This window comes from Triturus cristatus, chromosome 12 (assembly GCF_964204655.1).
Source record: "Triturus cristatus chromosome 12, aTriCri1.1, whole genome shotgun sequence".
Classification (NCBI taxonomy): Eukaryota; Metazoa; Chordata; class Amphibia; order Caudata; family Salamandridae; genus Triturus; species Triturus cristatus.
Window position 1 is genome coordinate 842,502,750 of NC_140595.1, and position 18,193 is coordinate 842,520,942.

The following is an 18,193-nucleotide window of genomic DNA, read 5'->3' on the forward strand; positions in this document are numbered from 1 at the left end:
CAATACATAGACCGAAACGTTGTCATCTACACCTATTTTTTGTATTATTTGATTTAAGGGTATGCTGTCTGTTTAATCGGTCACATTCTCCTGTGATTGTTTGGAAAAGGTGTTCACAACTGCAACAATGAGGTGTTTGTAACAACAAAATATTCAAAACTTCTGGTTGCGTTGTGCTATTTTATGGAATTCTTTTTACCTTTTTGTACCCTTTGAAATACTTAGTGAATGTAAATCTCTTTTTTTAAATATATACACGCGTTAGATTTTTTCTTCAGATTTGTTCATATTGAAATAAGTAAATTTGAATTTGAAAGGATTTATATGTGAGCTACTGAATAGAGCTTTCTAATATTGAATGCAGAATTAATGTTTACTAATATCTGTTTTAATGAATGCCTTGTGCACAAGACATCTCGTTGATGGTGCCCTCGTACTCTCTTTTATACATGCTTGTTACAAAATATTTATATTTGATTCTTTGCATTTCTTCTTTGTGAAACATTTTCTATGTCTCTGTAGGAGGGTAGGATCTGCTTCTTATAGTTACCCCCACTTTTTGCTGATGTATCACTGTTTTCGACTTAGACTGGGGTTCTGAATAGCAGGATCCCAGTCAGTCTATCATGCAAGGGTATGATTAAAGGTCTCCCTGAAAAGCTCAGGCGTAGATGGGCCATCCTTTTGCCCTGCCTTCTCTTTGCCTACAGAGAGGTTCCTCTGAAGGTGGTTGGTTACAACCCTTTTGAACTTCTGTTTGGACATCCAGTTAGGGATCCTTTATGTCTAGTGAAGGATGGATGGGAGTTAACTCTCAAACCCCTTAAACAGGATATTGTGGTCTATGTACTTGGTCTCCGCTCCATGATGGCTGAATACATGAAGAAAGCATCCAAAAACCTCGAGGCTAGCCATGAATTGCAAAAGGCCTGGCATGACCAAAAGGCTGTTTTGACTGTTTATCAGCCAGGACAGACAGTATGGGTGCTGGAGCCTGTGGCCTCAGCAGCCCTCCAAGACAAGTGGAGTGGCCCTCATACAATCATTGAGGAAAAGGCAGAGGTTACCTACCTGGGGGACCTTGGAACTCCCAGGAGCCCCCATAGGGTGCTCCATGTGAACAGGCTCAAACCATATGTTGACAGGGCAGACATGTGCTTGCTCAAGGCTACTGATGAGGGACAGGAGGAAGAGAGTGATCCACTCCCTGACCTGCTCTCACAGAACTCTGATGATGGTTCAGTTGATGGTGTAGCCTTGGCAGGCAGCCTCACTGACCAGCAGCAGACTGATTGTAGGCAAGTCCTGAATCAGTTCAGACATATGTTTTCACTGACTCCAAGTCAGTCTACCTGGTGCACTCATGAAGTGGACACAGTTGACAGTCTGCCTGTTAAAAATAAGATTTACAGGCAACCTGACCATGTCAGGGACTGTATCAGGACTGAAGTCCAGAAAATGTTGGAGCTTGGGAGTAATTGAGCCCTCAGATAGCCTTTGGGCTAGTCCAGTAGTCTTGGTACCAAAACCTCACACCCAGGGTGGTAAGAGAGAGATGAGGTTGTGTGTTGACTACAGGGGTATCAATGCAGTCACTAGGACTAAAACCCATCCAATACCCAGGGCAGGTGAGCTTATAGATACTTTGGCCTCAGCCAAGTTTCAGAGCACATTTGACCTGACATCTGGCTACTGGCAAATCAGACTAGCTGAGGATGCAAAGCCAAAAACAGCATTTTCTTTTTAATATCTTTTTAATTTTATTTTGACAATGAAAAAACATATATATAATATGAGTACTTGACATGATTAGTTGTAGAGCAATTTCAGTCGGCCAGTGTTCATAATACACATCCACTACAGGCTATACTTTGAGGGACATGAGATGTCAAATTGTACATAGATCATGACATCAAACGCACACATTTCCTGTACAACGCCAAATGGGTCATAAGTTACCTCATTCTGGGTTCTTCCCTCCGCCTTCCCGGATAATAAACCCTAATTCTCTGCTTCCCCCTCCAACTCTAAGCCATAATATTTCATCCATGGTGTCCATACTTTCTCAAATTTCCGCGGGCAGCCCCAAGCTTTGTACGTCACCTGTTCTGCAACCATGTATAGGTCCAAACATGTCCTCCATTCCTTTAGTGTGGGCGTTTGTTGCACACCCCCAAAAACAGCATTTTCAACCCCTAGTGGGCACTACCAATTTGTGGTGATGCCCTTTGGCTTGAAGAATGCACCTGCCACTTTTCAAAGGTTGGTGAACAAAGTCCTTACAGGGCTGGAAGCCTATAGTGCAGCTTATCTAGATGATATTGCTGTATTTAGCTCCACCTGGGAGGATCACCTGGTCCACCTGAGAAATGTTTTAGGGGCTCTGCAAAAAGCAGGCCTCACTATCAAGGCCACTAAGTGCCAGATAGGGCAGAGCAAGGTTGTATACAAAGGCCACCTTGTGGGTGGAAGTCAGGTTCAACCATTGCAGATCAAAATCCAGACCATCATGGACCCGGTTGCTCCAACTACCCACACAGGTCAGAGCTTTCTTGGGCCTGACTGGGTATTACAGGAGGTTTGTCAAAGGATATGGATCTATAGTGACCCCTTTGAATGACTTAACTTCCAAAAGAATGCCTGAGAAAGTTCAGTGGACAGCTAGCTGTCAAAAGGCATTTGATGACCTGAAGCAGGCCATGTGCACTGCTCTCATTCTGCAAAGTCTTGACTATTCCAAACAATTTATTGTTCAAACGGATGTATCTGAGTTGGGGGTAGGGGCGTGTTATCACAACTGAATAAAGAGGGTCACTGTGGTTTGGGCCTTAAAGAAGCTGAGGCCATACTTTTTTGGCACTCACTTCATTGTTCAGACAGATCATAAGCCCTTCTTATGGCTAAAACTGATGAAGGATGAAGACTCCAAACTTTTGAGGTGGTCCATTTCCTTACAGCGGATGGACAATACAGTGGAACATAGACCTGGGAGTAACAATGCAAATGCAGATGGACTCTCAAGATATTTCCACTTAGAACATGAAGACGCAACTGGTCAAGGTTAGTTTAATGTCCTTGCGTTTTGGGGGGAGGGGTGTAGGAGAGTAGGATCTGCTTCTTATAGTTACCCCCACTTTTTGCTGCTGTATCACTGTTTTCGACTTAGACTGACTGGGATTCTGCTATTCAGGACCCCAGTCTATCTGCTTTCTCCTCTAAATTGATTGCAAGTACTTTAGGTACTCTCCAGATTGGATACTGGGGTACCCTAATCAGTCCCTAGTATATGGTACACCATGTACCCAGGGCATAGGTACCCCAGAGGCCTCCCAGGGGCTGAAGCATGTATTGTGCCACCCCTGAGAGACCATTCAAAATGACACCACAGGTCTACTACTGCAGCCTGTGTAAAGTGGTGCATGCACCCCTTACTTAGAAATAGGTTACCTATATCTATTCTAAATAACTGCACATATAAACCTATCAGTCACCCCTACGGCAGGCCTTATCAATCCTGAAGGCAGGGTGCTGGGTTTTATGTGAGAGGGTGCCCCTGCATGAGCAGAACCCATCTGCAGCCTTCGCAACGTATTTTCACGGGTTGTCTGTGATGCAGCCAACCATATATATTTAAGTGCATTATAACCTTGCGGTTAATGCTAACTTTAAAACAGCAGCTTAGAAACATGTCGTGTTTGGTGTCAAACACCTTGGAATCATACCTCTCCGCCAGTAACTGGCGGGGGAAGTATGATTCCGCCCTTCTAGAGGGACATATGCGAAACACCGGTACACCCGGTACCAGTTTTCTCGACCTGGGCATCACAAAATGGATGCTGCCAGCTACAGACACAAGTCTGCCCTCCTGCTGCTGAGCCAAGGTCAAGCAGAGGAAGGCCTGGCAATAGGTTTCCTGTCACAGGGAGGTGTGACCACCTCCCAGACAGTCTTAAGTGTATTGGGGCTGGGTGGGTGCACTCCTAGAGTGCCAGAAAGTCTGCACTGTGGGCACATTTGGCGTCCCTGTGCGTAGTCCAGCTCAAACCGGTTGCAGGAGCCATTTGCTCCTGCTCTGGTGTGAAACTGGACAAAGGACATGGGTGTAGCCACCCCTCTGTCCTGACCCTCCCCTAGGTGGCTCCCCAGAGTTAGTCCAACCCCTTCCTTGTGTATAAAGTAGGAAACTTGACTACAGGATTTTGGTTTTACCTGGACTAAACTCTGCAAGCAGAAACCAAGTACTTCGACGGTCTACACTTTGCTGGACGACAGAAGAATCTCCCTTGGAGTAAAGAAGTTACTCTCCTGCAGCAGCAGGCACCTAAATGCATCTGACCGGTTTGCCTCTCCCGAGCTCCTGAGGACTCTGAAGATTTCTGCAACACAGGAGGTGGGTTCCTGAGCGTCTCTGAGGTCGATCTGCTCTCTCAGCCATCCTGGGACCAGTATCCCTCATGGGGACCGTGCAACCTGAACCCCTGTGCACCGTGTACTTTTGCAGCAGCGTATGCTTTTTGGTGATCCCTAAGGCTGTGCATTGGACTACGTGTAGTCCCGACCCCGAGCAGTATTTCCACCGAAGATCATAGATCTCCACTCCACGAGTGCTCTGTGGGCTGGTTCTTTGTGATTCAGCTCGAGGTCCCTTCGCGATCCCGGGTCCGTTGGCCTGTGGGTCCTAGCAAGGGTCACTTTGAATTTCCTTGGTCTTCCCTGGTTGCTCCAGATGTGACCTGACTCCCCAAAGCTTAGAGAGTCCCCAGGACCTTGCTGGTCCTCACCGTAACTTGTTTCCTCTGCCTGCGTGGGTTGCCTTTGCCAAGGCTTGTTGGTGTTCAATCCGGTCACTGACCCCCTCAGCACTCAACATCCTTCGTGGGACAGCTCACCTCCGGAATTTGGTCGTCGTCAACGTCTCCTGGTCCCCGTGGCTGCAGAGTTAAGCATCCTATCTTCACACCTGAAGCACCCGACATCGGTGGGCATTCGTCTATCGAGCCCCTGGTCCCCCTAAAGTTACCCAGACTCTGTCCCCTCTGCTTTCAGGTTCTTCTCACCTCGGATCCAGGCTTGGATTCCACTGGACACTTTTCATCTTCCCGGCAGCAGCACTTCTTTGCATCACGCCATTGAAAACGACGATGGTTTCCATCACCACTTGACCCCTAAGCACAGACTCCTCTGAGATAGGTAAGACAAGGGTGCTGGCCTTCGAACCTTCTATGTTCCAAAGGGTTTGCTTGAAGTGTGGTAAATAATTTAATTACCGGGACTTAATTTGATACAGAACATAATAAAAATAGCTCAGTAAATAAGAGGCAGAATCCGTGGTATTAGAGGTTCGGAATGGGCTTTATTCTAATGGACGATTTCGAAATCGTGGCCTCCAAGTTCCATCACCACGGAGGTTCAGGAAGTGAAGTACATACATTATTGATAATTAATCACTTTTATACAATAGGCATTACAGTGAAGCAAATGTGAGAGGCGTAACAATTGGTAGTAAAGATAACATTTCACATGCGTAGCTGAAGGAGGCGTAATTGGGAGTAACAAGAAAACGTCATTGGTTGTGATGTCACATATGGGTGGATCTATGAAATAATTTCGCAATGTCAGCAGAAATACTTGGCAGAAATGCGCGCGCAGCAGCATGACGTGTGATTGACGTGCAGCTAGGGGGTGAAGGGGACTTGACATTTAGCTCTACATGCGGCGACAGATGTCTGGAGGGTCAAGTCAACCTAATCCCAAATCTTATCTAACATCCTATGTTTAAAGAACTATGTTATCCAAAAGAGAGGCCTTCTTGGAGTAGAATCTTATTCTATACTGACTATACTGACTGTTAGTGCGTGTACAAGCGTCTAAGTGTCTACACTAGATGCGAGGGCAGGAATCTTTCATAGTAACAGGGCTATGAATTACTTGCATAAAGACAGAGAAGCCGGGCCTTTGCTCGGTAGCTGGCAGAATGTTTACTTAAACTACTAGACAGGAATGCATTGGGCAGGGATCGGAGCAGATAATTTCGAAGGTGAAATACAGTTCTTGGCAGGCAGCAAGCTGATGTCAGGCATCGTGAGCCGCGCAGGGAATGAGACAAAGTTCATGGTCACAGATGCAGGCTCGGACTGGAGCTTCAGAGACAGAAAGCAAGGAAAGCTTGATGACAGAATCAGGGCCTACTTGCCTGGACTGTAAAAATGGCATAAGTGAACCATATAAAGGCGGTGGCCTTTTGTACTTAGGAATGGAATATCCGGCCCATTCATGGCGGATCTGAAAGAGGACATGTTAACGGTGGACGCACATGTATTTGCGTCTTCATAACTGGAACTGGAGGGAACATACATGTACTTGTAACATGCACATAGAACCGTTGGAGTCCAAGATAGGGGACATAACTGACCAGAAAAATCCATATTTCCACAGAAGTCCTCTCTGAAGTGTCCTTAAACTGTAATTATTCAACCTCGACTTTCCCATAGAGTTGTACGGACCTCTCATCTGTGTTCCCACACTGCACCTGTCCTCCGTGGCCTCCCTGTGTCACTCCTTTAGGGGGTTCCTTGGGGTCCCAGCGATTCTACGTGCTCTAAGCACTGTGTCTAGTGAAGTCGTTGTTGTTATACCATTTATTTAGTACATGGTTCGGTCTCCCCCTGGAGACCGCTGTGTATTTTGCTATTTACTGTTGTTCTATTGATTAAGTATTGTGTGCTTTGTGCTCTGTTCTCGTACAGAGATTAGTAGAGAGTGTTTAGTAATAAATATATATATATTATATAACACTTGTGTGGTTCTCCTTTCATTTGATTACTTAGGAGGTTGTGACCTGGTAAAACAAGCTGCTTTTACATTCCTTCAAGATTAAGCCTGAAGGTGGCTCTCCATAGCTACCACTAGGATAGCTTTCATAAAGGTTATCTTTATCCTAGTCACCATAAAGGTCGTTCGGACTGGTACACGGTGCCCACTTTAATTTGTGGACAGCATATACCAGGCCAACTTCTCACAGTCTCTTCTCTGGCACCACTTAACCAGAATATAATCACATTTTGTTTTGGGTAATTCATGCCCATTGTGTTTAAAGCACATTATGCGGTATCGACTCAACCTTCAAGTCTATACGTGAGGCGCTATCCTGAAGCTGCTTGAAGACCCTTGATGAGCTATGATGCATGATGTTGTGGCTTCCTACCCCATGATCAGCCCAGCACCTCACATAAGATGTGGTGTGGGAGGCATAGCTAGGACTTGGAAATCTAGGCATGTCACACATGGTCTGTAGATTTAATCTAAACTTTGTAGCCAGTCACATGTCTTACAGGCAGCGTCATTTCGTCACTTGATGCTATCTAGTATCCTAACACCCCTGTTTATACCTCACTGGGGCATTAGAAATCATCACTGGCTGGTGAAATGAGAGCTGGTTTGGATTTCACCTATGGTAATTGTTGCAAGGCACTGGGCACGCTAATAAGTTGTATTTGGACAGATCTAGAGAGCCGTGCGAGTACTTCTTATAAGGCCGTATCAAACAACTGTTGCCCCTTTTGAGACTAAACATTCCCACTGGTCGCTCTTAGGACATAGAGCATCAGAAGCGGCCTCGCATCACCCATTGAGGCCATGTCAATATGTGACAGTTAACCTGTACTTATCAAGTACCACAGTGATAAGGGGAGAACCTACTTGACTAGGTTATTTCTTGCTAATTTTAATTTCTGTCACTGGATTCTGTTCCTCATTTTCAAACATAGACCATCCTGTTATTAGTTTTGCTTTCTCGTTCAAAGGTTGGTTTGCTTTAGTTAATTTTGCTTATTTTCGTCAATAGACTGGTCCTTTGTGGAGATTTTGTCATTCTGTCATATATCAGCTGGTTTATTTTTGTTAGTCGTGTTACACTCTGGAGACTGTTCTGACGCTAGTGGCTTAGTGCAGTCCAACACTGGTAACCTCTCTACACCTCAGTCTTCTGATCCGCAGCATTATTAATGTTGAAGTGCAAGTCTCAGTCTGTGTCCACGTGATGGCTCATTTGGATTCAGTGGGAATAATTGCGAATTCTTGTCCAGTGTTATTGAATGATAGCGTGCATGATTGTCACTTGCTTTCTCCTTTTCTGCAGTAATCCTGATCTTCGGCGGAGCGATCCTGGCTGGGAGAGGTCGGACAGCCTACTACAGTCTGGACTCCCTAGCCTTCCGCAGGCGGGATCACTGGAGCGCAACAGAATAGGAGGTGAGTCTCACCCTGCAAGTAAGAAATACCTCGTTCTCACTGCCCCATTGGAGCTCTCTGTGTTGACGTACAGTGGAGATTTTGTTCTGCCGGTGGTCCTGGCAAAAACATAGACCCTACCCTCTATTGTGCTCTGCTGATTGGTCCGGCAGAGCTGATCTACTCAGTATCTCTGTTTGCTTTGCTCCTCTGTGCATCTGATGCTGATAGTCGAATAGCTCCTGTTGCCTGCCGAGTGATTGCATTTGTACGAATCATTCGGTGTTTAAGAAGCATGAACCAATTGTGAAATCTCCTGAATTGCCAATAGACAGCCAGGCAGTGCTTAAATAGCTCTGCTGTCCCAGTTGACAGCCTCTGATGGAGTCGCCCAATCCAGAGTCTGATCTGATATTCAGGTAGTTGTATTTATTTCTATTCAGGCGACTCCACAGACTTGACCTGTATCCTTTTGTGCACCCAATGTATGAACTAGTAGTTATATTTTGAGTTCACGTTGTCGTAACATCTTTATAAAGTATTCAGAATCCTGTTTATATACAGAAGCATCTGAAAGAGACACGTTAGTGATAGATTCCTTACCTTAGAATGTCCCCAGGCGTCAGACTGGATTCAGAAAGATTTCGCCAGCAGTACCTCTGCGCATCGGTAGGCGTCGTCGTGCGGCTCCGCGTAAGTCGCTGGCATCGTAGCCGCCGAGATGATGTCGTCGGAGCTACTTAGACGTGCCTACGCGCTACATTAGCTATTTCTTTTTCCGTGACAGCAAGCGCAGATCCGAGAAAGAGCGGTGCTCCTAGTTATTACTTTACTTGGTTTTTGAGAACTTGTTTCTCTTGTTTTGTCGAGTACTCGACTCCTGGTGTAGTAGGGAGGCCCAGGTTTAAGTCCTGTAGGGCCTGTCGTCAGAACATGTCGGTGGCGGACCCGCACGACGTGTGTCTCTTCTGTTTGGGGCACACCCATGACCCTGAGGTGTGCCCCGATTGTCGGGCCATGGCACAGAATGCTTTGAGGGTGCGTTCCCTAAAGTTGTTGGAGGCCCTGCACTCGGTTCCGCGTCGATCGAGGTCCCTCTCCCGTGGGAGGTCGAGAGACCGGTCGCAGAGCCGACACCATCGCTCGTCGGAATCGGGACAGGTAAGTCAAGGCGCCATAAAAAGTCAAAGAAGGGACGTCGCTCTTAGTCTACGCCTCATCGGTCATGGGACGCGGTGGAGGGGGGCGGGAGGTCACTCCCCCGTGGCTCCAGTGGAGCCTCCATCGTTGCCTGCGGCCTACCCACCTTTCCCGTCTCCGCACGCGACGCAGGAAGAAATACAGGTATTCCTGTCGCCCATGCGCCGTTTGTTTCCCACGTCGGAATCCTCCACAGGGCTTTGTGGACCCGTGAGGTGGTTCTGCCCCCGTGCCGCCTTTGGCCCCGGCTACGCCGGCATGATACCCTGCGGCGCCGCCTCCGGCGTCGGGAACGGCGCCGGACTGCGTCGGACCTGGATTGGTCTATTACCCCCCGATTCCCATTCCAGGTGGGGAGTTTATCCCATTTTTCTGGGCACCTTGTCCTTACCGGCCTCTTCAACAGCCGGTGGACGAAGGGGAGTACTGGGAGGGGTCTGAGGACCCTCTCGCAGCTCAATGCGAGGATGAACCAGAGTGGGAGGGTGATATGTATGGTCCAGGCGATCTGGATTTCTCTCCACACCCTGGTACACTGTCCCCTTCTTCCGTGGCTACGGAGGAGGTTGGGACTTTTTCTGTGGTGTTGCGTAGGGCGGCTGAGGCTCTTAACCTCGAGCTCCCTTCTGTGCCTATCAAGACCAATCTCCTGACCGAGGTGCTGCAGCCAGCGTCCTCCTCTGTGGAGCCGCTGCTGCCCTTCAACGACGCACTTACTGACACCCTGTTGAGCACCTGGAACAAACCTAACACAGGGGTTCCTGTAGATAAGGGTGTTGCACGCCGCCATCGCCCGGCACCCCCAGCTTTCTCACATAACAGCCGACGCCTCAGAGTCTGGTTGTCCAGGCTTCTGTCTCGCCGAGCGCATTCCCTTCTGCTCCTCCGGACAAGAAATCTAAGAAACTGGAGCAGTTTGGGAAAAAGATTTTCACTTCCGCCAGTTCCGGGTTGCGGGCGGTGAATACTGCGTGCCTGTTGGGCCGCTATTCACATTCTCTGTGGGACACCGTGGCACAAATGCTGCCTCAGTGCCCTGTGGAAGCTCGGGCGGTGCTCTCCCAGGCCATTACCGAAGGAAGAGATGCTGCTAAATTCACTATCCGTTGTGGACTTGACATGGCCGATTCCCTCGGCAGGGCACTTTCCACAGCGGTGGCGCTACGCCGTTACGCTTGGCTCAGAACTACTGGCTTCTCCGGGGATGTCCAGAACACTTTGTTGGACATGCCATTTGATGGCACACGCCTCTTTGGTGACAAGGCGGATAGCAGCCTGGAACGCTTTAAGGACTCTCGGGCTATGGCCCAGTCCATGGGTCTCCCCACCACACGCACCCCCTCGGGGTCTGCTTGTCGTTCCTTTTAAGGTCAGGGTCGAGGCACCCAAGCGCGTTCCTTTCAAAACCGCCGGCCAGCGCAGCCGCAGTCTCAGAGCAGCTGCGGTCGTGGTGCTCGCTGTGGTGAGTCCCGAGGCCAGTGGGCGGGTCAATCCACCACCGCCCCTGCCACCACCGCCTCAAAACCTTCCTAGTCCGGTGTTTCAGGCTCTCCAGACGCCAGTGGGTGGCAGGATTCGCCATCACCTCCCCCACTGGCGCACCATCTCTTCGGACAGGTGGGTTCTGCCGATAGTCCGAAGGGGCTACTGCCTCCCCTTCGAGTCTACCCCTCCAGCCATGCCACCGCATATCAGGGGATCACTTGATACTTCTCCAGCAAGAAGTTGTGGCCCTCTTGGCCAAGGGGGCCATCGAGCGTGTTCCGACACCAGTAGTAGGTCATGGTTGTTACTCCCACTACGTCTTGGTTCCAAAGAAGGACAAAGGTCTGCGCCCTATCTTAGACCTCCGGAACGTCAATCGCTTCCTCCGGAAGGAGAAGTTCAAGATGCTCATGCTTGCTCAGGTCTTGTCTGCCCTAGACCCGCAAGACTGGCTAGTAGCGTTGGACTTGCAGGAGGCTTATTTTCATATCCCCATCCTGCCTGCCAACCGGCGTTACCTATGGTTCACGGTAGGCCACGAGCACTTTCAGTTCACCGTGCTCCCTTTCGGTCTTACCAGCGCCCCTCGGGTGTTCATGAAAGTGATGGCGGTGGTCGCAGCTCATCTGTACAGGTCAGGGGTTTCAGTCTTCCCTTATCTCGACGACTGGCTGTTGAAGGCGGGCATGCCCCAGGCAGTCGTCTCCCACCTCCAGACTACGGCCAACCTCCTGCATTTGCTGGGGTTTTCCATCAACGTGCCGAAGTCGCACCTGATTCCCTCTCAGAAGCTTCTCTTCATCGGAGCGGTTCTGGATACGGCACAGTTTCTGGTTTATCCTCCCGAACAGCGAGTCCGGGACATTCGGGCTATGATTCCGATCTTTCGGCCCTGGTCCTGGGTTTTGGTCAGGAAGACCCTAAGGCTGCTGGGCCTCATGGCCTCCTGTATCCTGCTGATCTATCATGCCAGATGGCATATAGGGGCTCTGCAGAGGGACCTTAAGTTCCAGTGGACGCAGCATCGGGGAAACCTGTCCGACTATGTCCAGATCTCAAATGGCACTGCACAGGACTTGCAGTGTGTCAGCGGCAGATCCCTCTCCCTTCCCCAACTGGAGCACACAGTAGTGACGGATGCGTCCCTTCTGGGATGGGGCGGCCACATGGGAGAGGCGGAGATCAGAGGCCGCTGGTCTCCGGTGGAGTCCAAGGTCCATATCAACCTTTTGGAGCTCAGGGCGATCCTACTTACACTGAAAGCATTCCTTCCCTCTGTCAAGGAGAGAGTAGTGCAGGTGTTCACGGACAACACCACCGCTATGTGGTACTGCAACAAGCAGGGCGGGGTGGGGTCGTGGACCCTATGTCAGGAGGCTCTACATCTCTGGACGTGGCTGGAACATCAAGGCATTTCCTTGGTGGTTCAACACCTGGCAGGTACCCTCAATGCCAGGGCGGACTAACTCAGCCGCAGGTGCATGTTGGATCACGAATGGCGTCTTCACTCAGAGGTGGCAGAAGGTCTCTTTCAGCACTGGGGAGAACCTTGGTTAGGTCTATTCGCCACCGAAGAGAACGCGCAATGTCAGCAGTTCTGCGCGTTGGAGTTTCCAAGGCGGCACTCGCTCGGAGACACTTTTCGTCGCGAGTGGAGTTGCAGTCTATTGCACGCCTTTCCGCCTATACCACTTCTGCCCAGAGTGCTGAAGAAGATCAGACGCAACCGGGCCCAAGTCATTCTTGTGGCACCGGACTGGGCTCCAAAAGTTTGGTATCTCGAGCTACTCCGTATGAGCGTGGATCTCCCGATCCGACTACCTCTTCGGGAGGATCTCCTGTCGCAGCAACAGGGGACGGTCCACCATCCGAACTGTCCAGCCTCCACCTCCTTGTGTGGAGATTGAGCGGCGATAGCTGATTCCATTTGACTTGCCTCCTGAAGTCTGTAATGTGATTCTGGCAGGCAGGCGTCCCTCCACTAAAACGGTATACGCCTGTCGGTGGAAAGAATGTGTGGCATGGTGCACAACGAAAGCTGTAGATCCACTTTCCGCCCCTCTTTCTGAGGTCCTCTTGTTCCTTCTCTCTTTGGCCCTGCCTACCTTTCTGCTCTTTCAGCCTTTCTGAGGCTGCCTGATCAGCCCTCTCTTTTCAAGCCCCCAGTTGTCAATAGATTTCTCAAAGGCATTACTCACCTTTTCCCTCCTATTCCTTTTGTGATTCCTCAATGGGACTTGAACCTGATTCTCACATACTAGATGTGCGCTCCCTTTGAGCCTCTTCATAACTGTCCTTTACGGTTATTAACTTTGAAAACTGTCTTCCTGGAGATCATCACCTCCGCTCGGCGGGTGAGTGAGCTCCAGCTTCTCTTCTGTAAACCTCCTTTCCTGGCGATTCATCCGGACAAGGTTGTGCTTCGACCGCGTCCCTCCTGTCTACCAAAAGTAGTCTCTGCCTTTCATCTCGGGCAAACCGTCACTCTGCCCACTTTCTATCCGCCTTCGCACCCTTCAAGACAAGAGGAGCGGCTCCACGGTCTGGACTCAAAACGTGCACTTTCGTTCTATCTCAACCTCACACAACAGTTCCGGGTGGCTGACCAGCTCTTTGTTGGCTACGTGGGTGCCAAGAGAGGCCGGGCTGTGCACAAGCGAACTATCTCCCGATGGGTTGTCTTGTGCATTAAAGCCTGTTACTCTCTGGCTAAAAAGGAACCTCCAGTTGGGCTGCGCGCCCATTCTACCAGGGCGACAGCAGCTACTACAGCATTGGGACCCGGTGTCCCCCTGCAAGACATCTGTCAGGCGTCCACTTGGGCCTCGTTGCATACTTTCACTAAGCACTATTGCCTTGACAGTCAGGTCCAGAGAGACGGCTTCTTTGGCCGTTTGGTTCTCAGTGACATTCTGGTGTAATCTCACTTCGCAGACTTGGGTATGTATTCTAAGGTAAGGAATCTATCACTAACGTGTCTCTTTCAGATGCACAAGTTACTTACTTGTGTAACGATATATCTGTAAGAGACATTGTTAGTGATAGATTCCTTACCGTCTGCCCATCCTTCCCATTCTGCGAACTGTTCTCTAGGGTTCAGGTCATCCCTTTTAGGGCTCTAGTTCTATTGCACCAGTAGTTGGTCTCTGGCATGACTCTGCGCTCCTGGCCCGGAAAAGTTGTGTACAGAACAGAGATCAGCGCGCGTGGGCGCGTTTAAGTCGCTCCGACGACATCATCTCGGCGGCTACGACGCCAGCGACGTACGCGGAGCCACACGACGACGCATAACGACGTGCAGGGGTACTGCTGACGAAAACTTTCCAGATCCAGTCTGACGCCTGGGGATATTCTAAGGTAATGAATCTATCACTAACTAATGTCTCTTACAGATATATCGTTACACAAGTAAGTAACTTGTGCATCACTACTATTGCAACTGCTCTCTGATCGCAGAGAGTGAAGACGCTAGCATATCGCTAGGCCCTTAGCAGCAGAGAGCAAATACACAAGCGCACCGCCAGGCCCTTAGTATCAGTGAGCAAATACTCCAGCACACCACCAGGTCCTTGGCAGCAGTGAGCAAACACTCAAGTACACCACCAGGCCCTTGGCAGCAGTGTGCGAATACACAAGCACACCGCCAGGCCCTTAGCAGCAGAGAGCAAATACACAAGCACACTGCCAGGCCCTTGGCAGCAGTGAGACAGGTCCTTGGCAGCAGAGAGTGAAAACGCAAGCACACCACCAGGCCCTTGGAAGCAGAGACCGAATACGCAAGCACACCACCAGGCCCTTAGCAGCAGAGAGCGAATACTCAAGTACACCACCAGGCCCTTGGAAGCAGAGAGCAAATACACTAGCACACCTTCTGGCCCTTGGCAGCAGTGAGCGAATACACTTGGCAGCAGTGAGCGAATACACAAGCACACCGCCAGGCACTTGGCATCAGTGAGCGAATACACAAGCACACCGCCAGGCACTTAGCAGCAGAGACTGAATACGCAAGCACACCACCAGGCCCTTCGCAGCAGAGAGCGAATACGCAAGTACACCACCAGGCCCTTGGCAGCAGAGAGCAAATACACAAGCGCACCTTCTGGCCCTTGACAGCAGTGAGTGAATACACAAGCACACCGCCAGGCCTTTGGCAACAGAGAGCGAATACGCAAGCACACCACCAGGCCCTTAATAGCACTGAGCGAATACGCAAGCACCCCGCCAGGCCCTTGGCAGCAGTGAGCGAATAGACAAGCACACCGCCAGGCCCATGGCAGCAGAATACGCAAGCACACCACCAAGCCCATGGCAGCAGAGAGCGAATACGCAAGCACACCACCAGGCCCTTGGCAGCAGAGAGCGAATACGCAAGCACACCACCAGGCCCTTGGCAACAGAGTGTGAATAGGCAAGCACACCGCCAGGCAATTGATAGCAGAGAGCGAATACACAAGCACACCACCAGGCCCTTGACAGCAGTGAGCGAATACTCAAGCACACCACCAGGCCCTTGACAGCAGTGAGCGAATACTCAAGCACACCACCAGGCCCTTGACAGCAGTGAGAAAATACACAAGCACACCACCAGGCCCTTGACAGCAGTGAGAAAATACACAAGCACACCACCAGGCCCTTGGCAGCAGTGGGCTAATACGCAAGCACACCACCAGGCCCTTGGCAGCAGTGAGCCAATAGACAAGCACACCGCCAGGCCCTTGGCAGCAGTGAGCGAATACACAAGCACACCGCCAGGCCCTTGGCAGCAGTGAGCGAATACACAAGCACACCACCAGGCCCTTGACAGCAGTGAGCTAATACGCAAGCACCCCGCCAGGCCCTTGGCAGCAGTGAGCCAATAGACAAGCACACCGCCAGGCCCTTGGCAGCAGTGAGAGAATACACAAGCACACCGCCAGGCCCTTGGCAGCAGTGAGCGAATACACAAGCGCACCTTCTGGCCCTTGACAGCAGTGAGTGAATACACAAGCACACCGCCAGGCCTTTGGCAACAGAGAGCGAATACGCAAGCACACCACCAGGCCCTTAATAGCACTGAGCGAATACGCAAGCACCCCGCCAGGCCCTTGGCAGCAGTGAGCGAATAGACAAGCACACCGCCAGGCCCATGGCAGCAGAATACGCAAGCACACCACCAAGCCCATGGCAGCAGAGAGCAAATGCACAAGCGCACCTTCTGGCCCTTGGCAGCAGAGAGCGAATACGCAAGCACACCACCAAGCCCATGGCAGCAGAGAGCGAATACGCAAGCACACCACCAGGCCCTTGGCAGCAGAGAGCGAATACGCAAGCACACCACCAGGCCCTTGGCAACAGAGTGTGAATAGGCAAGCACACCGCCAGGCAATTGATAGCAGAGAGCGAATACACAAGCACACCACCAGGCCCTTGACAGCAGTGAGCGAATACTCAAGCACACCACCAGGCCCTTGACAGCAGTGAGCGAATACTCAAGCACACCACCAGGCCCTTGACAGCAGTGAGAAAATACACAAGCACACCACCAGGCCCTTGACAGCAGTGAGAAAATACACAAGCACACCACCAGGCCCTTGGCAGCAGTGGGCCAATAGACAAGCACACCGCCAGGCCCTTGGCAGCAGTGAGCGAATACGCAAGCACCCCGCCAGGCCCTTGACAGCAGTGAGCTAATACGCAAGCACCCCGCCAGGCCCTTGGCAGCAGTGAGCCAATAGACAAGCACACCGCCAGGCCCTTGGCAGCAGTGAGAGAATACACAAGCACACCGCCAGGCCCTTGGCAGCAGTGAGCGAATACACAAGCACACCGCCAGGCCCTTGGCAGCAGTGAGCGAATACACAAGCACACCGCCAGGCCCTTGGCAGCAGAGAGCAAATACACAAGCACACAACCAGGCCCTTGATAGCACTGAGCGAATACGCAAGCACACCACCAGGCCCTTGATAGCACTGAGCGAATACGCAAGCACACCACCAGGCCCTTGGCAGCAGAGAGCGAATACGCAAGCACACCACCAAACCCATGGCAGCAGAGAGCGAATACGCAAGCACACTACCAGGTCCTTGGCAGCAGAGAGCGAATGCTCAAGCACACCACCAAGCCCATGGCAGCAGAGAACGAATACGCAAGCACACCACCAGGCCCTTGGCAGCAGTGAGAGAATACACAAGCACACCACCAGGCCCTTGGCAGCAGAGTGCGAATACACAAGCACACCACCAGGCCCTTGGCAGCAGTGAGAGAATACACAAGCACACCGCAGGCCCTTGATAGCAGTGAGCGAATACGCAAGCACACCGTCAGGCCCTTGACAGCAGAGAGCGAATACGCAAGCACACCACCAGGCCCTTGATAGCAGTGAGCGAATACGCAAGCACACCACCAGGCCCTTGACAGCAGTGAGTGAATACGCAAGCACACCGCCAGGCCCTTGATAGCAGTGAGCGAATACGCAAGCACACCGTCAGGCCCTTGGCAGCAGTGAGCGAATACACAAGCACACCGCAGGCCCTTGATAGCAGTGAGCGAATACGCAAGCACACCGTCAGGCCCTTGACAGCAGAGAGCGAATACACAAGCACACCACCAGGCCCTTGACAGCGGTGAGCGAATATACAAGCACCCCGCCAGGCCCTTGACAGCAGTGAGTGAATACGCAAGCACACCGCCAGGCCCTTGGCAGCCGTGAGGGAATACACAAGCACACCGCCAGGCCCTTGGCAGCAGTGAGAGAATACACAAGCTCACCACCAGGCCCTTGGCAGCAGTTAGCGAATACACAAGCACACCGCCAGGCCCTTGGCAGCAGAGAGCAAATACACAAGCACACCAGCAGGCCCTTGGTAGCAGAGACCGAATACGCAAGCACACCACCAGGCCCTTAGCAGCAGAGAGCGAATACTCAAGTACACCACCAGGCCCTTGGAAGCAGTTAGCGAATACACAAGCACACCGCCAGGCCCTTGGCAGCAGAGAGCAAATACACAAGCACACCAGCAGGCCCTTGGCAGCAGTGAGCGAATACACAAGCACACCGCCAGGCACTTGGTAGCAGTGAGCGAATACACTTGGCAGCAGTGAGCGAATACACAAGCACACCGCCAGGCACTTGGCATCAGTGAGCGAATACACAAGCACACCGCCAGGCACTTAGCAGCAGAGACCGAATACGCAAGCACACCACCAGGCCCTTAGCATGCAGAGAGCGAATACGCAAGCTCACCACCAGGCCCTTGGCAGCAGTGAGTGAATACACAAGCACACCGCCAGGCCTTTGGCA

General features: G+C 51.1%; 1 protein-coding gene across 8 annotated transcripts in view; it reads left to right on the forward strand.

The window, feature by feature from the left end:
- Positions 1-18,193, forward strand: part of MINK1 (misshapen like kinase 1) — a 965,829-nt gene that overhangs the window by 732,162 nt on the left and 215,474 nt on the right. For all 8 annotated transcript variants that reach the window (XM_085637899.1, XM_085637895.1, XM_085637897.1 and 5 more), the window contains one exon: positions 8,138-8,250. In XM_085637899.1, coding sequence (XP_085494025.1) covers positions 8,138-8,250 — 113 coding nt within the window. The remainder of the gene's footprint in view (positions 1-8,137; positions 8,251-18,193) is intronic.